The sequence below is a fragment of the Cephus cinctus genome, unplaced genomic scaffold (genome assembly GCF_000341935.2).
Source record: "Cephus cinctus unplaced genomic scaffold, Ccin1 Ccin1_scaffold0857, whole genome shotgun sequence".
NCBI lineage: Eukaryota > Metazoa > Arthropoda > Insecta > Hymenoptera > Cephidae > Cephus > Cephus cinctus.
In genome coordinates this window covers 1,054,953-1,079,070 of record NW_014333443.1, presented here as the reverse complement: position 1 = coordinate 1,079,070, position 24,118 = coordinate 1,054,953, and the positions used below count along the sequence as shown (strand labels likewise).

Here is a 24,118-nt window from a genome sequence, read left to right as displayed (position 1 = left end):
CAAAGTGTTATACACGTCGATTGTTTCTTGTCGCGGAAATAAAAATGACGTGCGCGGCACGTTGACTGACAAGGAGAAGGCACGGCAATTGGATTTTTGTAATTTTTCATACTTATGGTACATGAAGCTGAAAACTCTAATAGTAATTTCCCAAAGCACTTCGATGCTATATCCAGAAATTCTTGAGAAAATCGACTTTGAAATTTTGCGAACCATTTAAGTGCACCAAATATGTTACAGACTTCGAACAGCTCCCGTAACTCACCCGGTAGCGCTCAAGCCTAACAATCACAGGATCGATGGTTCGAGTCTCGCTTCTAGCGTTTTTTTTTTTTTTAATACTTACGTCATTTAAATATAAAAATCACCAAATCTATGCCAATCCACATAAATATAATTATAATCTTCAATGGAAATCGCACGTTTTCTATTTAATTATCTCGAGCTTAAAATGGCGAACAGGTGAAAAGAAATAATATCCAGCATTAATATTTTTCCATTAATAATATATACAATAATTAATAATGGAAGAATATTACTGACCGAGTTTCTTCTTTACTTTTACAGTTCTATTCCTTAGTCTCCCAATGGTCCATACTTCCATACTTCTTTATTTCCATCTTTCCTTCTGTTTTCTTCTTTCACTCTGTTCCCCCTGTCTCTTCAATGTGTTTATCCTACTTTGCCTATTTGGTCCCACTAATCATATTCATTCGAGTACTCATATAACGCTAGTCACCCTGTTAGAGTAGCTACACGTAGACCATGTTGTCTGGTGTTTGTTCTTTCGCTTCATCCGCTGAGCATGCTCAGTGGGTCGGGTGTAAGTTGTGGTCCCAACAGAATCCTTTGGGTCTCCCGACGTGGATCTTGAGTCCATTCGAGGTACGCTACGGCCATGGTCTTTCGTGTAGTGAATCTAACTAGGGTGTCTATCTTCCACGTCTGCAGTATAATTTATTCGCTTTACTCTAAGACGTTGTTGACCCTTGATCACTGGTGTGGGTGGTGACGATTCTATGTGTCGACGGTGAAGTCGTTGGCTCTAGGCAAAATCCTGCCTATGATTGTGCACTTGGGTCAGCTTCACTTGAAGTAGTATAGGCAGAGATGAGTGGGGAGATTGCCAATGAGCCGATTTTCATAGTCCAAGTTTTATTTCGGCTTCGATGTGCCTCTAGCGGAGGGCCCTTGAACTGATACCTTAATCCCTATCGGTCCCTATCAACGCATAAGTGTTTCAAGATAATTTATTCAACAAATAGAATAATGAAACAGTATACGAAGTACAGATGTACATATACATGGCCTGTGAAAGATTACCAATAACAATAACATTAGAGATATATTAAATATATCACTACGATATAATATACATAGTGACGTTATTTTCTTCAAGCCGCCTCGTAGCAAGGCAACCCTATTGAGCGACAAATAATAATGACGATACTCTAATATTTCTCCGGGAAAACGTAATTGAGAGATCTTTACTAGGATTACCGCCAAATGGACGCCAGACGCAACGTTGGGTCGCGAGACAAACGAAACCCCCGAGAAAATGAAGAGGACTCCGGCTAGGAGGAAAGAAACTGAAAGAGATAGTAGAGGGGCAGGGAATGCACATATGGTAAAGAGAAAGTAGATTGAAAGACCACGAGATATCTAGTAACAATAACAATGGGCCCTTTTATTCTGGGACTTATAAAATCATAAAGTTAACAAATTAAATAACAATTTGACGACAAAGAAATAAATAAGAACACGATACCGCGCAAGACGAGGTCCTATACGGGACATGCGAACAAAATACGCTAATTGTAAGATAAAAGTAACAGGCTATACAAAGTCCTTGCGAGACACGTGAGACGAAGAGGAATAGTCGTATCTACGATACACTCTACTTCTGTAACCTACAGGGCTCGAAACAATTAGGTGCCCTCGCGATACGGCTATTCGTTCTACAATAAACGCAGATATCAAACTACTCGGAGACGTGAATTCACGATACGTTCTGTACAGTTCACGCAACGCGAGCAAGACAGACGAAATCGAGTGGTGGACAGAGAGAGTAGGTCCCATAGGATGTAATAGAATAGAAAACGTAGGTCGAATTACTACGCGAGTAAGACTTTTAGAAACAGAATAGTTAAGATTAGAAATACGTGTTCCGAAGGTGCAGTGCTGTGCCTTAGTGCAGTGCCCACCTGAGTGTCCTTTGAATACAGTTCTCGGCCTTCACGGATTAGCTGCACGAGCTCCGGTGAGGATTCCCAATTTATTAATTGGTGACGGGATTTCAATTGATAGTTCAGATTCGACATGTTACGTTCTCGATTCGTCGCTCTCTGTCTCTCGCATTATTTGCCTGACTTATTCTCTCTACCTCAACCTAGCAGCCTGAGCGGCCGTACATTTCCGTAACCGTCCGCTCCCGTTCGTGCATCCAGTTGCGTTTGCTGATTTTACACGACCCCAAAGATCAACACCTACGGTTGCGTTTCTCGATTTTACGCAAAAATCCCAGGATCCGTTAAATCGACAGGATCCGTTAAGTTATCGTCTTTTCTGCTAGGTTCCGTCAGAACTCTCGATTTGGCGGAGTTGGGCCTGTTCCACCCCAACTTCCAATTTATACCGGCTCGTCAGTTCTCGGTGAGAAAAGACTTGGCTGGTGCCCGCCTGACTTACGGATGCATGAACGAAGGGTGGACGGCCGAAGATAACGCAGGTTGGTTCTCAAAGATAGTTCGTTCTCGGGTGTTTCGTTATCGATGTCGAGTTAAGAAAAAAATATACGTTAAAAGCTATAATCAATGTTTCGAATGTTTAGTGTTTCTGTGCAACTGGTTTTTTCATTCTTCTTCTCGCGGGTTATCCGCTAACTTTTTTCAACATGTCCGTCGTCGCGGCGTGGGCTGATTAAAGGGAAAAAATAATAATACCCAGCCACACAGGTGAGTGCGTTTTCAATGTAAATACTTGTTTCCTACTTGTACTTATGTTCATCTGCCCGGTTTGTTACTCACGAATTCTCGGGAACAAGAAACACTCGCTTTTTTATGTATTTATTGTATGTGTATAATGTAATAAAATGTACATAGTAAAATATAATTATGTGTTTATTAAATCCTATGATAATTAATAGAATCAATAAGCATAGTGAGCAAATCAATATAATAAAGAAAAGGTGATGACCGAGTCTCAAACCCGATAAGTACTCCTGCGCGTAACCGAAGCACCATAAACGTATGCTGTTGAGTCCCCATGAGAAGAAAGTCGAGAAACTGGTATTTCTGTTAGTACCGACGTTTGGGGTTTGTTTAGGGTATACGTTTGACCAATCACAAACGGAGGGACTGGTTCCAGAGTGCTCCGTCTAGATAGCGCATTGACATAAGAATACACCACTGAACTATACTCAACATGGAACGCGCCCACTGTAGTGAAAGCGTGAGTCTAGAGAGATAGCATTTTTATAGTGGGATCCATCTTTTTCTAAGCGTTTTAGCCAATGAGGTTCCTAAACTCGGAGTCTCGTTTCCATAGATACCGTAACAGGCAGGAGTGTACATTCCAGTTTGCCACATATAATCCCTGAAACCCGCCGGGGCCACTTTGTAGATACTTTCCAGTTACAACTTGCAATCAACACGTGATTAGTGAGGTTCGAAAATATTTTTGGGATATGATATATCCACAAAAATGGAAAAAACTTCTTATATTAAGGTGTGTGAGCAAGAGTGGCGACCCAACAGCACCATTTCATTTCACATGTAATGTGCGTTATAATATTATACAGAAAATAGTCGTGCTTTGTTGTGACCGAATAAGTTATCTATAAAAAAATATTCTCTACTCGTTATTTACCACTTATTTAAGGACGTTACGTTGTTTACGTAGCCACCAAAATTCATGTAATATATCGCGTCAAAAAAATTACGAAAATTCCTGGTTCGGGACGTCGGATGTCTTTATACGGCCCTGAAAAACAGAGGTCGTCCACTATATCGGCTATCTCTCTCGACTAGCGCTTTTACTACCGTGGACGCGTTCCATGTTGAGTATAGTTCAGTGAAATACACACACTTTACTGATCTGTGATATAGGTGTTTTTGAGCACCTGTAAGATTGAAGTCTTTTTTTGTATTTTTCTTTATGTCCGTTTTTCTTGTCACGACCCGGCTTCCATCACCATCTTCTTGATGCTGGAGATACTTTTCCGATCGTAATCTTTTAATTCCCTGAACTAACTAACTCTACTTACTCCTTTTATCTACTATACACTATTCGAGGCTTGCAAACCAAGAAATTTGTTTGCACTCTGAGATTGCTTAAAAATTCTCACTATTATGTTTGTTTTCGTTACATACACCTTCTGCACATTTCAAAAAGTGCAAATTCTTATTAGATGATATTTAAGTAACCAATGAGAACTTGCCCCTTTTAAAAAGTGCAGAAAGCATTGGTAAAGAGAACAAACCTATTGTAATTTGTCCATGAACAGAGTCGCTATCTAGCTTTAACTTGAATTTCAACGAAATTTCATTTTAATAATACAACGATGTATGAATTACACAAGAAACAAAGATCTACTACTGGTATCGGCAGTAGTACACCGATTTTCCCGCTAGATGGCAGGTGCCTGCTTATTGTCAGTGAAGTTATCGATCGCGTATACATTTATAAATACATATATTACAATATTTCTCACAACATTCGTTATTTACGTTTCATCGTGTAGTCATACGAAAGTAATTTTATATCGCCAAAAACATATTGTCGCACAGGTACAAAGAGAAAGTAAAAAAAAATAAAATCATATATATGGTTCATTCTGCATTTATTTACGGAAACAGGCCGTGCTCTGCATTTCCGGATATTAAAATGGGAGTGTTTGCCATATGGTATTCGAGCCACAAGAATCTTAATTATGCATTTAATCTTTTACTGCGTATACGTTCTTGTCCTACTTCGGAGTCATATTAATAATAATAATAATGGTTTACGTTAACTTTACATAGCACCGTAGGCATTGCATTTTCCTGTGATTATCCTAAAATAATTTTTATAAAAAATAAACAAGTGCAAAATGGTTTCTGACATCATGCAAAGCATAGGAAATACCATTTTAACTCACCATTATACAATCTGCAGCAGGTCAGCCTTGAAAAATTCACAAATACAATATCTTAACCACCCATTTACCAGAAGGTTTCTGCTTTACCAGATGTCGTCCTACTGCGAATTCGAAAAATTTCTAGGTTTAACAATTCAAGTGAATCGATCTTCCCAGAATGAAGCATGCGCGTTACGAAAGGACCTGCGCCCTGCGGAAACACATCAGGACATGCGCCCTACCGTTCTGTAAATGTAACCAGGGTTTCTTCAGAGTAATTTTTTAACCAAAACAAAGGACCCACCGTAGAGATGAAGTAGCCTAAAAGAAATCGGTACTCATACTGTGACCTTAACAAAATGAGTCCCGGACTAGGCCATGATCCATTGCCCTCCTACAACATTACCGGATATGGTGAGCTTGACGCAACAATTTCAAACGCAGATATTCTCACGAACTGAAAATTGTCAAATCTTGCTTGAAATTAATTTTTAGTTTTTTTTTTCTCATCCTATCTTCCTTTTATAGGAAACGCTGCACTGTGTCTTTGGCAACAGCCACAACACATTCTATTTCAATTGGCGAATTTTTGCTTTGCCCTTTCCTACTCTGCACCGTCCTCCAAGAAGGGTATACTCTTCATGCATTCCGTACTGATAATCGGTAAGTACAAACACACTGTATATGTATATATGTAACGTTCAACGATACCCGTGATAAATGTCATTTTTAAAAATTTATTTCATTATTTTAGGATTTATGCTACTATCTGGATGGGCATGGCACGTTATTTGTGCGCCTGATATATTCTCCTGGAATTTCAGTTTTCTTTTATTAAATATTGGCCAATTGGTATATATAGTCTATCAAATGAGACCTGTCAGATTTGATCCTGAACTCGAGGATGTATATCACACTCTCTTTTATCCATTTAAGGTAAATTACTTCAGAAGAAAAGTAGCATTGAAATAATAATATACTACGTATACTTATGAATGGTCTTTAAAATTCAAGGTATCACGATTACAATTCAAAAGACTGGTGTCCCCGGAATTCGCGACAATAATGTCACTACATGCGGGTGAGGCCTATGCTATGCAAAACCTAACGAGAACGGATCGTCTCGGCTTACTTTTAAGCGGCAAGGTTAACGTGCTAAGCGACACAAATTTTCTTCATCCCATTTTACCCTGTGAGTTTCTCGATTCGCCAGAATTCGAAAGTTCAAGAGCATCGGTGGATGACAAATTTAAGGTACACGTTGTTTCAATCCAATAGAAATTCAAGTACGTACCATATCGATAGAATCCAGATGAAATTAGTTTACTGAGGATTCCCTAGGTGTCCATAGTTGCAGCGAGCTCTTGCAGATACTTGTACTGGCAAAGATCAGCGCTGGAATATTTGCTAGTAAAGGAAGCATATCTTGCCACAGTTTTAACAACGCTTGTAGCTAGAGACATAGCCACAAAATTGTATGCAATGAACAACAAGGTATAATTCTCTATAATAAATAACTAACCTATCAGACAATATGATTATAATAAGATTGGTTTTAACAAAGGTTAAATTATTTTATGGAATTCTAGATAGTCACTGATAAGGGATCTCATCTGGACATCAGATTACCAAGTATAAGTGCCGGCCTTGGAATGGGTGGTGAATACAGAAGTCCACGAGCTTCGAGACAAGCTTTGATACGCAGAAAGGAGAATAAACTTACAAACAATGGTACATTGAGTAATTTGAGTAATTATTAGAAATCTTTAATTATAATACCAACGTCAGGCTATTTCCTTTTGGAGGTTGTCGATCCTTTAATGCTGTTTAATATTATTTCAGTTTGTGGTGCTAAGCCGAAGGATCGGCCTGTAAATAATTTAACAAAGAAAGGTGCACCGAATATGGAGCCACTGCCAGAGTTACCGTCGTGCGACGACTTGACGTCGAGTGGCGTCGAAAGTTGGCTCGATTCGTCAAGCAAGTATCACAGCTGTGAAGTGGTCGACGAGGACTAGCGTACCTGTAGCAGCCAGTAGTTCGATTATCAAATAATTAGTATTAATCGATGAGACGAGTATACACGATTGTGTGTGTATTATATTTTTCTCAAGGTTGCACAGATACACGAAATTCATTAACATTGTTGATATTACACAAGGCCTGAGCTAATCTATTGTTGAGGAGCCGCGACGCGGACTTCAGACTCTTTAGCAATAATACATTTATACAATGCGAAAGTTTACAATAAACGAACCGATCTTCCTGTAAGATTTGACAAGAATCGGCACACTAATCAGTGAATCGATAAGCAATAATTTGTCAACGCACAGACAACTAGTAGTACTAGTAAAAGATTCTTGCACCTATATGTATATACATATATAGAAGATATTACGGAGACGTTCTGCACATAAGAATTGCCCATTAACAGAATGAACATTTTTTATCCTCTTTTTTTTTTATTCTTGGAAGCTCCTCCATTGTCTCAACTCGTTTCCAAGTGGTTATTAGCCTGGCAAGATATTCGGGCACGATTTCATAAAATGATCGTGTGGTTAAGCCACGAAGAAGCGCACAGTGTTTAACGAGTACTTCTTCGAGCGTCAGATACGAGGATCGTGGCACGTGTCCAAAGTGTTTATGAACGAAGCATTTCTTGGCGACCAACCAAATCAGAGAGGGCAGCCAACACAGGGTGTTAAACAATGGGGAGAGAGAAAAGAAAAGGAAATTACCTTTTTTATCGAGCACATTTGACCAGCTTGCAAGCGACGGATACGAATCGTGTACCATATTCGGTTGTTCAATGAAATTACGTCAATTGTAAAAAATATATATATAAAAAACGGGTTTCTATAAAAATATATATATAGATACGTTTCGAAATTCACTGCCAGTACTTGGAGGATAGTTATGTCTCACTTTATTGCACGTAGGTAAACAGGGACACTATGATACTCGTAGTACTGGCAATGAATTTTGGAACGTACCTTATGGCAGCAGCTCATCCTGCTATCCCTATTGCTGACACTGTTGCTAATTGATGCTCAACAGAGCACAGCCTTGTTTAATTAGCTACTCTCGGATAGTGACTATGTATCTACGCAAGGGTTTGGCCCAAGCGACCCGACGAGGGTTGGGGACACACCCTTCAGGAGTAAACCACTAAATTTTTCACAACCCTTTCCGAAAACGTTAAGGCTATCATTAATACGTTGCCAATGCGCTGTTTCATAATGTCCACAAAGCAGCATTCTTCCTTGTACAGTGATATTGCTAAGGGTAGCTGCTTAGGGTAGTTTTCTGAATTGGACGACTTTTTCCAATGCCTCCTATACGAACTGTCTTAAACCATAAGCTAGTATCGAATAACTTAAACATAGTTTTTCTCAAAGCTAATATACCTCGTATTTATTGATTTTGTCCGGGATAGGTATTTCGTGTGTTCTTGGTAAGAACATAATCTAACACGCAGTACATTATTGGGTCTATAACATATACCATTAACCAAAAGTACTATCTTGTTTTATGGAGAATTGGAACTGTCATGTAGCTTGTCTTCTTTAGCACGTTTAATCAGAATTAAGTACTTTTCTACATTCTCATGATTAACGTCACTCTTACAGCAGTAGACAGGTACTCACGCCGCGGTTATTACATATAAAATCAATTGAGTCGATCGTTTGCCACGTCCTGCGGTTTGCTATACAGCTTAGCTACAGAACAAACACTATAATGTGTGCTTAAATGTCGCTGACTGCAACGCTGTTTCTTAAACGTGATACGCCACGTGCATAAAAGTTCCCTATAGGTAGATATCCATATACATATACGTATAATGTAAAAAGAGAGAGATTGCATCAGGCTATTACAGTTTCTACAGAAATTTTACCTAGTCCTGCACACACAATAAACTTTACATGGGTACGATGTATGTATAACAGTTTGATCTAATTCTGGATCGAAATTTAAACATGAACTTCATGGCCGTTACCTATAATACATGGTTAAAGTAGCTGACTATAAATTTTACTGGTATTTACAGGAAATGCAACGCGTTGCATATTTGGTACGTACTAACATAGTTGATAATAAATTCTAGGAAATTTTGTACAACACGAACGTATGCACACGTGTCCGTATGCAGAGGATTGGAAATTTGCTAGTAGAGGTAACCAAGCCCGTCTTCACTGTGCCGATCTGAATCAGACTCGTTTGATAGATCGTCGAAGTAAGACCAATTTAGCGTGGCAATTAACGTTTGAATTATTATCTTTGCACTCGATCTTGTTTGCATCGTTACGGTGTCTATTTACTTGCTCGTGTTCCTTGCGGTCTGGAATACATGCTGGACTCTATATTGTGGGAATATAGTGTATAAATTCTATGGAATATATATGTATATACGTATAGTATGTAATCCGCATACTGAAATGTGCCTGACTAGTACTGTACCTTACTAATAGTATGGAAGATTGATCTGTTGGCCGAAACCAAAGGTCTCGAGCATCTGCAAGTGTAATTGCATCCCTAGGGCTTCATAAAATAGACTTATCATCCATTTCCGTTTCCTGGCTTATTTTGAATTGAACTTATCAGGATCGGCAGGCACACGCGTGTTACGTATGTTATTCATAGTTATGCCTGTGTTGAATAGGATTCCTTTATTTTTAGTACTTCTGGAATTATTAAAAATATTATAATATATTTTTTTCAATTGTAATAAAAATTGCTAGACTACTTTTGGCATTAGAAAGAAACCTTGACACGCGACAGGTTGTCGTTTCAAGGGTAAGGAAATGTTTTTTGTCCGATGTAAATAATTAAATCGATTCAAAGTGCAATGACCAGACGGTCTCCGAATGTCTGCCGTCAATTCTAGGTCCGGTCATTTCCATTGATTTCTTGAATCAATTACTTAACAGCTACTGCGAAATGTCTTGATAGGACGATAAGGTTACCTCTTCATGTTGAACGGACTGGCCAATTTATCTCGAGTTATAGAGAATCTTATTTCGTAAGAAAAAAAGGATCTGAATGGATACTCAAAGCCAATTCAAAAGAGAATTGCTTTGGTAATTTCAACGATTCTGCTAAACATACATATTATAGATATAAGGCAGAAATACAATTTTGTTAAAATATTTTTTATATTTTACACATATATAGGAGTGCTATTTGAATAAAATGAAATAGTTTGGAGATATAACAGTAAAGAATTCAATGACCATATTTGTTAAAATAAAGTTAAAAAAGTTGTATCTGCCTTTCGTGGGAAGTTTTGAAAGTTTTGTGAATTTCAGATATCCATCGACGTAAGTGCTGTATTTCGTACCGTATGGAGCACATTTAAAAGCCTTAGTTCTACAAGCGCTGCAATATCCTTGACAGAGAAGTTTCGACAGTAGAAATGCGTATCTAGGTATATATCAGCGCGAATTGGATGTCATTATTATAACAACGCTAATTAGCCCCGTAGTGCAACAAAAGTTTTGTATTCCTAGTAGCGATGAAAAGCTTATACGAAAAATTCTGCTGTGAATAATTTATTATGTACATACATACCTCAATTTCCCAAGAGTTCCTAGCGATATGTATACAGCCGGGGTCACGACATCAGTTTAACGTTCAGACGGCTCTTTTATATTGTTGATCCATGAGAAAATGAACCCTCCTAGTTAATCTCACAACCTGATCATATATGTATGGTAAAACTCATGTGTACCTACATATTTATATCCATAGTCACTTCGTAAGAAGTCTTATCCATTTCTCTTCATTTCCCGTATAACTTCAATAGTGCGATCGACATACGTACGTAGGCGGCAAGAATACAAATTTCTGATTTCCCAAAGGACTTTGAGTGTACCCGACAAATCATGTACGACAATGGAAACCAGTCTTGGCAAGATATTGGATAGTTCTGAGACAGCTTTCAAAGGAGTCAACGAAACTGTCACACCGTCTTCCTCGGTCGACCGCAATACGTAAACCGCTTATAGGTTAGACTAAAGACAGGAATCGTGTCAGGAATTTCCAATTCCATCTTTACAACAGTTCAACTGTTATTTAGAGGAAAACGCGATTACACGCGTACTAGTCGATTACACGAATGAAAGTATAAAATAAAACATCATATTTAATATAAATAGAAAGAATTCTAGAAAAATGCCAGAATTTTTCTGAAGTATGAGCTAAACTGTAGTACGTAAATGAGAGTTAGGAGCGCGAGGAACTTGCGAACAGTAGAAAGTGCTGCCACCTGCGCGGAGGGCGTGGCGCTAGCTCTTGGAAAAGCTCAGTCGAAGGAGAGCCTTCATCCCGTGACATACGCAATACTCTGCGTCCTGATCCGCGGCAGGGAAAGAACGAAGGCAAGGAGGAACGAGAGAAGGGATAACGAAACTCGCGAAACGCCGAAAACGATGAATGGACGTGTACGCCACTGTGCCTTACAATGAACACGAGGCTAATTACTGGCTGTAATACGAGACAAATTACACGTTCCGTGACTCTCAAGAATGACTTAATACACAGTCATAGGAATCCTGTGGATAATCGGGATATCATTCTCCAGAAGATAGAATCCGGTATATAGTGGGGACTATGGCGGCCGCTGGATGTAAACAGACATTGAAACACGAAAAGAAAATGACGAATTATTTCCTTACTTAAAACCAAAGTCGAATGATATAAACTGACTGTTACGCGGAGCGGAGTTGTCATTGGTCCAGATTCAGTATATGAAGTGTGACAGTCTGACCATCCAGAAATAGATATAAAACAATAACAATAATAAATACAGAGGACTCGTTGAATAGTATCTGAAGAATGTTGTACATCGAAGTAATCGTGTGATGATCCAAAGGATACTTACAACCCTTTCTTCTTCCCATAAGGATCCCTTACGTGTCTCGTAAAGAGTGGCAAGATCTTCCCGAGTGTCTACAGTCTATGGGATGTTTCTTATATACGACACATCAAGTAAAAGTGGATTCTAAGCGTAAAGTGTTCTCGTGTCCTGCCATGACGTTACTAACACTATCCACAGTATCCTTTTCAAGGGATCGCAGGTCTAGCCGTTGTGTCGCCCCATTAATGTCCTATTCAAGATCATCCACTGTCCTTACAGCAGCTCAATCGAAAGCCTTTTTTTCGAGAACGTGAGACGCGAAAGATGGCTGACTCTCGATATTTTACAACGTACCATTTGCTGCTTTCCCTCCCTTTTCAAACTGTCTCTCTAACCACTCATTTCGTTGGTCCGTTTCAACGATTTAATAACCATTGACAATTACGGCCGCCATCGTCACATAACACAATCTTCATACTAATATATAATACGCGACTGACTGATTAACTCTATTACTAAAAGAAAAATAAAGAGTGGGTTCTCTGATTATGGCTACTCGTCGAAATGTGCGATAAGCTTTCCCTCATCTTTTTCAAAGACGATTTTCTTCCATGTGTTCGACTTCCAACGGAATTATTTGAGAAATTCGATTTTCGGGACTAACGAGTCTGGTAGACGGATGCGTCTATACGGAAAAGGATAGATAAATAAATAAGACGATAGCAGACTGTGACACTGAGTGGAAATATCGTGGGGGAGAACATAAAAAGGAGGAAGAGTACAAGAATCTAAAGCCTAAAGAAGGTTTAGATACGAAATAGGGGAGAAAAAAGAAATAGGGATGGGATCTCGTGTAAATATTGCCAAGGGTTGTAAACACACGCAACGATATAATAACAATACGTGTGTCTCATAGTATATATACCTTATAATGTAACGAACGCTTCGCCGAATCGAAATAAATATATCGACGATTATCGTATACGTATAATAACTTACGTATCCACGCACGCGCTTACGTTTTGTAAATACACGTATCTTCGAGGTGTAACTAATATAATTGGTTATAAAGAAAGTCAATTGCAATGGTGTTGCAAGAAGTGTTATTTTTACGCGTGTTGCATCCTTTTCCCGTAAGGATCGCATCGATACTACTCGTGTACAACAATCGAAGACTGACAATGAGGCGTGCAATTCAGCATTTCCAACGACATATTGCTTATCCACCATAAGGTAATTGTTATCTGTTTTTCTTTATTTTAGTTTTTACGTTCCGGCAACTTATTTATTTATTTTTATGTAGCTACGTTGTTAGTGTGTAGAGGAGGATGTATGGTATTGCGACAGGATATTTGCATTTCCATTATTTATTAGTACATTTAGTTCCATTAGGATTTACTTGCTATATGTATATTGGCTTTCCATTTATTCCCTTATAAGAAGACGAATTGCCGATGCGTTTCCGGTTGAATTCTATTGCCAGTCCGACGGTCTCCTATTGGAAACTCATATTGAGAGAACGTAATACCTATTCGCTTAGTGAGCCGTATTATTTCACATTGAGACATATATATACATGTATTTATACCTATATATATATCCTTATGCTGAGATAAACCGGATGTGGATTATGAGCCGTATTCTACAGCCTTCTAATCGAATACACAATAGGCATTCTAGATATCAATATATTTTTTATTCCACACGAATATTTTTTTCAGATAAATTGAATCGTGACTATGTATGGATACATAGAATCGATTTGAAATTTTCCAAATTTTATTTGCATCATTATTACTTGACGATGGCTGGAAAAGATTATGTAATACAACCACGATATAGAGATATATGTATACAAAATACTTACTACGCAGTTCAAAGTTATATACTATGCGTATATTTATTATATGTACAGGTACTTTCCTATAGTAAGTACACGTACATACATTGCTATAATATATCTTGTAGCTGTGTCACGTGTACTATACATTGCATACTTGAACGATACTTACAGTGTTATTACTAAAGTGCGTTGACTATAGCATAGTACACGAAAAAAGTATTGACTATATCTAACTATATAAATACTTCCAATTAATCGTAACGCAACGTAACGTGTTGTAAAAGTTGTCTGACAAGCAATTTCACTCTCAATTGCCGTATAATCTCTAATCGCCATCTTGAAATTAGTCGTAGATCCAAATCGTGAAAACGTAACTCTTCGAAGTCCCACTTAAATATTGTTATCGTAGCGAGAAATCGTGTTCACGGTTTCAACTTGTATTACGGAAACACAAAATGCATTCACGTACTGGTAATTATTGATAATTAATTGTAACGTGCGTTCTTGCTAAAATACTTTTTTACCTGTTGCGCGAGGTCGCGACAGGCTTCTCATGCGAAAAGTTTTACCACTGACTATACAAGCAGAGGTTGCCTTGTGAGCCGATCAAAAATGTTGAAATTAAGATATCTTTTGTGAAGTTCATATTTCTATCGATTAGCTTTAGAAAATCTTATACGCTCGAATTTAAAAGATGAATCATGCTCGGTACACACACATTCGCGCATAAACGAGGAATTAACGGCCTACGTGATTGTGTTGGGGGTTTTCGTTAAATCGATAACTAATTAAAAATTGATCGGATGATCGGGCATGTAAAACGATTTAATATGTCGAAGCATTGTAATTATGCTTGATGGGGTATTAGTGGGAAGATATTTTTAGTCCAGTCGAATTAGATCGAAAAAGACATTGAAATAGAAAAAAAATAATAGTATTATTTTTCCTTCGCGAATCGTTGGTAGGAGGGGGGGGGGGTCACTGGCAGTCTAAATCCTGATTTTCGGGAAGCGAACCCCTGTGCTTCAACCGCCATCTTGAATTTAAGGGTGAATTTTTATTTATTAAATAACTCGTTTATTTCCAATTTTACATAGAAAATGGTAATAATCAAAGTTGTTGGGAATTAAATTTGCTACAATTTTGGTCCTTATCATTTTTTCCTTAGGATCGATATTTATCGATTTAGACCCAAAAGGGGAGAGTGAAATGTAATTATTGCATTATCTCGTTTGTTATTCATAAACGATAATAAACACATTTGTTTGAAATTAAATTTGCTCGAACTTTGATCCTTATCGTTGTTTTCCTTAGGATCGATATTTCTCAATTTAGACTTGAAGGGGGGGATTTGATTATTGAATTATCTCGTTTGTTATTGATATTTACGTATAAACGATGATAAACAAACTTGTTGGGAATTAAATTTGCTAGAACTTTTGTAGTTACCTTTTTTTTTCGTATGATCGATGTTTTTGGACACATTTACCATAGGCGTACGCCTCAATAATGTATCCTAAGAGAATATAGATAAGAGCCAAATATCTGGGGAACTTTTTCCTATGAATTTCAAAAATATCGATCCTAGGAAAAGAACGATAAGGACCAAAGTTATTAACGTAAACGAGTTATTTACTAAATAAAAATTCACCCGTAAATTCAAGATGGCGGTTGAAGCACAGGGGTTGGATTCCCGAAAATCAGGATTTAGACTGCCAGTGACCCCCCTCCCCAAAGATTCGCGAAAGAAAAATGCTATTACTTTTTTCTATTTAAAATGACAATTCGACTGGGCTATTTTGTTGAACAGAAATATTGAACAGAATTGCTAGATGTACATGTATGTATGTATGTATCATATACATATTTGATTGGTCTATATATACATATATAAAAAGATAAAAAATATAATATTTTCATTGTAAAGTTAGGTTAGGTCTTAGGTTCGGGTCGAAATATATTAAGTGTATCTGTTATGAAATTTTTCAATTTATTTCGCAACAAAACTTTTTGCGAAAAACATATCGGATAAGGACATCGCGCAATATTTTTCGCTCGTTTTCCTTTTAAATATTCATCATTACGGCGTGGCTTCAATTTCTCCTGCTTTTAGTCTTCCACGCTATTCCTGGTTATTCTTTTCAGTGGTATATAAGAGTCGAGCGTCCGGACGCCTCTTTTGGGTACCTGGGTTCTTATTTATACGTGGACGCTGCATCGGAACGTTTGCAGCGCATGAAACATTGAATAGCGGGCATTTGCTTTTCAGGTTTTCCTTCTCTGTGCCATTTTTCTTTTTTTCGAGACCCTCCATATATGCGTATATACGCCCGCTTTACACGGTACATGAAATACTTACTTATCGACGTCATAAAAAAATGCAGTATAGTTAAGTCTTTGTTCTTGGTGGAATTTGACACTTGGTGGTTTTTATTCGATATGATAAAATCTGCATGCATCAGAATACAGTATTTGTATGTTTTTTGTGTATGTATATATATACATATATCTATATTTATGTGGTTCGGTTCTCTATCGCTCAAGGCACTACTTGGGATTTTCACGCGATACGCATCGCGTGACGAATAGAAACGTTGGGTCTCCGCTTTTCGATAACGAGACACTAGAATTACGTATGTGTTGTTGCAAATTCACTTTATTCTTTGTGGCTGGTAATTCGATTAGCACTAATTGTACAAAGTGTTTCGGAAATTCTATGTGCCCACATACATATGTGAGAAGAGTATTTTCGGTACACTGGAACAGCTACTACTGTGTAGTATCGTGGTAAGGTTTTTTTTTGCCGCGTGACATTTTTTAGAGTAATCACTGTGATGAATGGAAAAAAAAGGAATAATTTTTTGTTTTAAATGTCTAGGATATTTTTTTTATTTCCCCCTCTATGTACTTTGAAGAAGAAAGCGAGCGGCTGATGGCTTTACTCTTCGCCGGGAGCCAAAAACATACATTTAACACACATGCCTTAGTCCTTGGTAACAGCACACAGTGATAGGCGAATTGTCGTATCTTTTTGTGGTGAAGAAAATAAAAATAAAATTATGGAACTGGTGAAAAATTTGGGGGATTTATTCTTTTTTTTTTCATTGTTCCTTTGAAAAGAGCCCGTCAGTCGAATCTTTCACAGGGTTATTCGGTGACTGCTTTGAAATCCTTCAATGATCGACGATATACCTTTTTAATTGTTTTTCATGTTTTTAGGGGAGAATTTTCAGAGTTTGATAGCAGTTCTTTTTTTTTTTTTACATAACTCGTTTTCAGGTATCGTCCATTCAAACAAACTTCGGAGGGATAAGGTACTGCAATATGTTGACTGAAGAATCTTGACAGGTCATCGATTTTACATTTTAAATCGCTTCGACGAATGGGAATACGTCATTCATAAGGGTTTAAGAAATATAGTGATCTTCAAAAAAGAAAATCGTGGTGAATCCACAAGTGGGCGAATACAATATGATTGTAATAATTGAATAAAAATGTCAATATCGCCTTACGAGGAAACTTTTATATAATTTAAACGGTCACAAAGAATCCAAAACATAAGTAAAAAAAATATATATTATAAGAAAAAAATTGAAATTTCAAAAAGATTGAACAAATTTTCAATATAACGATCAAACGAAAAATTTCACGGAATTCCAATTTCATTTGAATTTTTCATCTTCCATATGCTATGACAGCGAAAGCCAAAGGAATACATAAAATCGTGTACATCTAAAAAGAGTCTAACAAAGCCATCTAGCAGAAAAGAGGCTGATGTTATGGCTGAAAGTCAATACTAAAATTTTAATGAATATGGATTCGTACATAGATTCATATTTTTCTAAAAAACTGGCAGATTCGTCCCTCAAGCAAGAGGGTAGGTAACACAATGCAGACCGCGTGGTCCCAAGTTGGGGTATATCTAGTTGAGGGTCGATAGCCTTGTTCGTACAGCGCGAGCGCCATCCTTACTCACTACACCCCCATACCTCCCCATATACCAAAGACCCATGAGGGTTGCAATCCAAACCCCCATAGGAGGTACAGTAGCTGAAATGCGGATTGGCATACAGCCCTTAGAAAGACCATTTGAAAAGATCCCCTTAATCTTCTTATTTTTATCTTCCGTGACTACTCAAACAGCTGTAGCTCAATTTACATAATCACTTATTTCTTATAAAAAGCTCAAAACTAGGTTACCGTATGTTTGAAAAAGGAACGTGAAGATATTGGCGAATATTCGAGTCACCAGAAATGCTAGTCAGTCGAGAAATAGAGTAAGGAGCGTTTGCGGATTTAGAAAAGCTTCTTTATACATTTTCTCATATTGACACTTGACAGGCTCAAGGTGATTTTTCATTAAAATAGGATTTCTCAAACATACTACATCCCCTTGCACCTTTTGTGGGATTCTATATACATATGTAGTAAGATGCTCAGACATATCAAGAAATACGTTTACATTGGAAGAATTGTAAAGTGACCATTGGTCGTTTAATATTCTCTTTTTATGGGATACTTGCGTTACCCTGGTACGTTCAGTGAGAATAATGCCGGTTACGCAATAGCATTTACAACGAATGACGGGAACTCGTTGAATTTCAAAAGGTTCAATAGAGAATGAACTTCCTTTACCTTAATCGTATATTTTTTTTATCCCTATGAATTGTGTACCTTGTATCGGTTCGTAATACGTATCAAGGACTCGTACCCGATCCGTGCTTTTCCATTCGAAGCTATATATGCATAGAGCGGAACTCCTCGCGTCGGCTGTATTTCCGGTTCACTCGCTATATCGTCGAAATCCAGTAGGTAGCCCAAGCCCGGATGCCAAACCGTGTTCTTTATGTGGTTCGCGTGCAAAGGTGATATGCCATGTGCGAAGAGGTAGCTAGTCCGTTCATGGCCGTATAATTGGAACAATTAGTTTGCTATATTCTCAGTATAGAAAGGAATGCTAGAAATTCATGCATATACATATACAACGGATACTTTAATTAATATCGCAAGAATTTTTCACACTTTCTAATACGGATTAAACAGCTATTTCGCAAGACTCGATACGTAATACAGGTTCGTACACTTTAAACCCTTAATCCGTACCGATGGGTCCTTTGTGCCTGTACGATTTCTAACAGTGCACGAAGAGAATTCTTTGTTAATTTTTCCTATGAAATTCACGGTAAAATTTATCGTAGAAACCAGTAACCGTGGGATATCGTTACCATTTTATTACTTATTGCTTATAACATACGATATTCTGAGTGGCTACAAATAAATTTTACAGTGCACACGGTAAATATTGTTACTTGCAGTTTTTACTGCGTTTCACAATTTCAATGTTTTCTGTGGTTGACTTCAAAGGTATAATAAGTACAGTGCACTCCACGGTAAGATTGAATGTAGCGCGCGAGATAGTTCGACGGTTTTAGATGACTTTTTAAATTCGACATGATGAAAGCTATTACGCTACATATTTTCCAGTTTCAAAAATTGTACGTATTGTGGTAAATGAGAAAAATATAAAATGCCATAATGTCCCGTGGTTACCATGAGTTTTACGGTAATTTTTAATAAAAAATTCTCTCCGTGTATGGATTTGTCAAAGTCTATCGGTCGTACCCATGATTGACATATCTGTATGGTTTAAGGGTGCCAAAAATAACAGTACCGAGTAAAGTTTGAAGAAATTTTTGATCAAATTTTCATATAATTTGAATAGTACGCGTTACAAGATTTTACGATTGTCAGAGTGAGTTTACTTTTCAAGTAAAGGAAAACAAGCAGAAAATAATATTTTTGTAAAATCAATTTTTCTCCTTTATTATTTCCCGTAGTTACTATCCGTCGCTCAAGCGAAGCAGAAGACTTCAGAAATAGTGAAGCGAGTATAAGTAACGAAGGGAGGAAAAAAGAAGAAGAAAAAAAAATCCAAGAGAAATAAAAAGATAAAAGAGTCGAGTTACTTGCAAGAGACGTTCGAACAAACTCACGGAAATATTTCTTGGTTTCCTCCCTTTTTATTTCTCTAAAATATAATATATGTATACAGATACCCCACAAGTATAGTACAAGTCTAGCTGAGCTCGCTGGAACTACCTCATACTCATCCTAGACCTTCCTTCTGTACTTGCAAATACCCTAGCTCAGGTATCACGCAATAATCAGATATGTCTAGATCAAGTATAGGATACTCCACTAGATTTCTACCTCGGCTAGTTCCTACCCTATGGATTCCTCCTAGAGACAGCTACAAAGTGGATATGCAATTTCTTTGCAGCCGCTGAACTACGAACGTAAAGACGTCTCGAGGACGACAAAGCAGTGGAACTAAAAGTAGAAAGTAGAAAGTAAAAATAAAAAGAAGATACCGTGACTATCCAAGTATCATTTCAATTCGTATATACGTATATACATGTAGACTAGCATACGTACATGTACCTATACTCAAAAGCCCACGGACACTTGTTGCCCGGTTGAGCTTGTCGTGCGTAAGTACATCCCCGTAGAAACGGTCTCGTCCGACGTTTCAATGAAAATTTATCGTCTACGAGTAAATCTGAAGGAACCACGGAAACGGCCGAACCCTCTGCTTACCTTTTCGCGTCACCTCGAGCGACCTACCGTGAAACGTATACGCGTGTGGTCTTTTGTGGATTTTAAAAATGGATTTTATCAAAGACCCACGTGAGAATCGAATGTACAGTAAATGGAGTCCCTTGCGGTTTACTATGTCACAATATGCTATAGCATATACATATTTAGTATACATCCAGAAATTGCTGTGATAACGTAGCGTGTGATCATAACGGGGTCGGCACCTTGTTAAAAATTCGTTGGGAAAGTTCATGGAGGGTAGTGAGAAAGCACCCTCTTTCACTCTTTCGCTCTTTCACCGGTCATCCTCTTCCCCTCCTCGACACACTTTGCCCTGATCGTCTTTCGTAGAAAAACTCCAGTCGACGTGATAACGAATAAAATTATGCGAGACTCGAGCAGCTCAACCTACCCTTAACACTCGTCTCTCCGCTAGCGACTACTACTAGTATTCGAGGAAGTATTTTCTCACTGCACTACTTTATTCTTGACACCCTTACTTTCTTGATAAGCACCTGCCACTGGCGATGCTGATTAACTTCTTGTGCTCGTCACGATGATAAATATTTATGGGACGCTACTGGACGAGTATTTTGGATCCTTTGAATATTTCCGTGTATTTTGTATATTCACCCTTTGTTACCGAGATAAAAAAAAGTTAGCGATAAAGATAATGGGATCCGGGTGTAGTGGCGTGCTGTAGCAAGGATCGTTTTATCTAGTGATTTTTTATTTGAACCCTCCTTAGACTTTGGAGTAGGGTTAATCCATATAGCGATTTAACGTCGTGTGACGTCACTGTCTTCGAAGGGAGTTAAATGTAAATCAGGTTTGTCGTGTGATCGATTGATAAGTCTGGTGATTTTATGTCAATACTGGGGACTTTCTTGTTAGTCTAAGTAAGTGCGCCCTTACGGTAGCCAACCTTCTGGTAAATCACCACACCCTGCTGATGACGTCAGATGATTCACCCTGACCCAGGCCGCGGTCAAAGCTGTGGTAGCTGGTTACAGTCACGAATACAGAGTCACGAAAGGACCCAAGGGCTTAATTAACATACTGATATCAATTCAGATAGTCAGCGGGTAGTCGGTACTTGGGTATTCGTCAGTCGATGCTGTATAGCACAGATAGAAGGGTGGTGAACATGAAAATGGCAGAAGTTTACATGGCAGCTAGGTTCTAATTACAGTCCTGTCAGTCTTGGGAAGCCTTTAATTTTTATGTTTCTGGGTCTGTACGTAGGCGGTGGGTGAGTGAGAGAGAGAGAGAGAGAGAGAGAGAGAGAGAGAGAGAGAGAGAGAGACAGGGGGACAGTGAGCGTAAAATGAAAAGACGGGAAAGAGGATAAGAAAAAGATAAATTCTATTTCCCATGGGACGTTCTTCTTCGGGCTGTTACCGAAGAGATACGAGATGAGGAGGGATGACAAAGAATAGGGGAAAGAGTAATGCAGGAACACGCTTAACCCTTACTCCCAGGAGACGTAATTGTTCTTACAGGTGGACGCTGCTTATTTCCACTCAAAGGATCACGAGGTGCTGTTGGTGTATCCATCAATGATCGTAATTATAATAGTCGTATACACGATATATATATCGTATACGATCGTATACGATACCGAGGCTATGTAATATTTATTTTTGCGATACTATCGAAGGTATCAAGAAGTTTCGGTGAATTTAGTATATCCTCGTGGAAATGGCCTCGGTAGGCATATTTCTTGTTGAAGCATTTACGAATATAACGCTTAAAAATGTATCATGCCATAGATCCTTGATACGTGCTCACGTGACCTTTCGTGATATTACGAATTTTCAGTCGAAACTCCCCTTGAAGTTTGATAAATCAAATTTCTCATATACGTCACTCCTCGCGATCACGCGTTTGGGTAGCATCGTGTGCAATGGGTTTTACTTTAGATGGATAATTATTTTATTTTAATTCGATTCTATATCTTTCTTTTTCTTTATCTTTTTTTTTCTTCTTATGGTCGCGTCGTAAAATGTAGCCACCAATAGTGTGATCCTATCGACGCATAATTTACTCGCCCTAATGAAAACGTCCAATAATTTACGTCAAAGCTTGAATGACCGTGGGGCATAAAACACGCTAGACGGCAGATAATGAAGCCAGACAGAAATTTGTCCGAATAGACGGGGTGCGCGTATTTCCGTATACACGAGCGTTACAACCTTAAGCAAATATTGTTAAAACGTTAAATATTATCGAAAGACTATATTTTCGTGGTTTACGCTAAAATTAAAATTGGTGTCTGACACGTTAATATGCACGCTTTGGAGTCGCTGGTTGAATGTGCAATTCTAAGAAGGAAATATGACGGAGAGTCTAGCCTCCGACTGTGGTACCCGGTGTTCCATTTAACTTGGGAATTTTACGGCACTGCTGTGAATTCATGTCCCTTTACGTCTGGGTGCAACTAGATGTATGACTGTAGGCGTCTACGCGAAATAGCTTCTCATAGCTATATCATTTAACTAATATATAGCACATGTGCATATACCAGTAACGTTCCTCTTATTCCGAACATTATTATTCCTATTTTATTTTTTACAATTTTTTATTTTTACCTATTACTGTACCTACTAGTAATGTATAACTTCGATGCACAGTCACTATTTTCGTTCGTGACAGTACAGTAGGTACAGTGAATCATGAAATTATGTAGGATCGAATCGATTAAACGAATTCATCAACCGTGTTGCGTACAGGGGATCTTTCATCCTCCACACGTCTGTCTCCTTCGTCGTTCAATCCGGGAACTCTTCTTACTCTCGTCATCGAGGAGGACCATACTTATCTCTAAACTTTAAACTCTAAACAAATCAGAAAGACTGTCTAGCCTACGTCAATCGATAATTAACTCTACCTGTAAAGCTGTAATACTCGTATGAAATATACGTTTGACAACTTATAAGTGTATCACATCAGTGCAGGTTACTCTTCGTTAATATTTAGACAGTTCATACTTAATATGAATTTAGTGAAATTGCACATTTTCGCGCAATCCGGAATATTTCGTTGACAGATAAAAAAAGGAAGAGGGATAGTAAAATCCGCGACATAAATAACTTGTAAAGCCGGTCGTGTTGTCGTTTCACTATATATATATATATCTATAGTTTATCTAGCGATGGCACGTAGGTAAGTTGTATAGGTAACGTAATCTCTTGGCACCGGTAAAACTGGATTCCGCGCTTTTACCGTGACGTAACTATAATTTAGGTGCGTTCCGTTGGCACGCCCGTTGACAGTCCTCCTGGTTGGTTGGCTGCCAAATGTTTCCACATAAGGGATAAGAGGGTTGTCCAAAGCCTGCCATTTTGCACGCTGGGATTAGCCTCACGCGGTGTTCCAAATTCTATGACGGCGCACGAAAACAGGCCGTGGATTTTTTGGCAAGGATGTACCGCCTCCTGTCGGTCACAAAAGATCGGGCTAGGTGGCCGGCAGAAACGGTACCTTTGTCAACCGGAAATGGAGAGATACCAGATCCGGATATTGGATGCTAGACCAGCTGGTATCCCTACTGTGACTCTACGAGGATCGTGAGATCTTGATTTTTGTTCTCTCCCTCAGTGAAGAATTAATAGTCAGACTAACGATGAGCTGGTTTATCTAATCAATCGTTATGGTATAGAAGAATCTATACGTGTATATATATATATATATATATATATATATA

The 24,118-nt window shown here is 38.2% G+C and overlaps 2 protein-coding genes and 1 long non-coding RNA gene across 3 annotated transcripts in view; 2 read left to right on the top strand and 1 right to left on the bottom strand.

Annotated features, from left to right (window-relative positions):
• The first annotated feature begins 5,364 nt into the window (after positions 1–5,364).
• LOC107270981 (popeye domain-containing protein 3) lies at positions 5,365–7,265 on the top strand. Its single transcript, XM_015746502.2, has 7 exons — positions 5,365–5,530; positions 5,645–5,779; positions 5,871–6,052; positions 6,131–6,370; positions 6,458–6,610; positions 6,706–6,847; positions 6,959–7,265. Exons 1-7 carry the CDS (start codon positions 5,476–5,478, stop codon positions 7,132–7,134), a joined length of 1,083 nt encoding a protein of 360 aa, XP_015601988.1. The 5' UTR covers positions 5,365–5,475; the 3' UTR covers positions 7,135–7,265.
• A 1,179-nt stretch (positions 7,266–8,444) lies between these two features.
• On the bottom strand, positions 8,445–11,332 carry LOC107270982. The gene is made up of 3 exons (XR_001538489.2): positions 10,685–11,332; positions 9,575–9,798; positions 8,445–9,474 (listed from the first exon to the last, which is right to left on the bottom strand). It is a non-coding gene; the product is annotated as an uncharacterized LOC107270982 (long non-coding RNA).
• A 100-nt stretch (positions 11,333–11,432) lies between these two features.
• LOC107270975 (blood vessel epicardial substance) overlaps positions 11,433–24,118 on the top strand; it is a 22,524-nt gene continuing 9,838 nt past the window's right edge. The window contains exon 1 of the mRNA XM_015746490.2: positions 11,433–13,205. The gene's annotated coding sequence lies outside the window, so the exon portion shown is untranslated. The remainder of the gene's footprint in view (positions 13,206–24,118) is intronic.

What these genes read in the sequence shown, in the direction of transcription:
- LOC107270981 (XM_015746502.2), top strand. Translation starts at nt 5,476, where the DNA reads ATGAGTCCCGGACTAGGCCATGATCCATTGCCCTCCTACAACATTACC. An exon ending in GCATTCCGTACTGATAATCG is followed by an intron (nt 5,780 to 5,870) that starts GTAAGTACAAAC and finishes TCATTATTTTAG; the next exon opens with GATTTATGCTACTATCTGGA. An exon ending in GAATAAACTTACAAACAATG is followed by an intron (nt 6,848 to 6,958) that starts GTACATTGAGTA and finishes ATATTATTTCAG; the next exon opens with TTTGTGGTGCTAAGCCGAAG.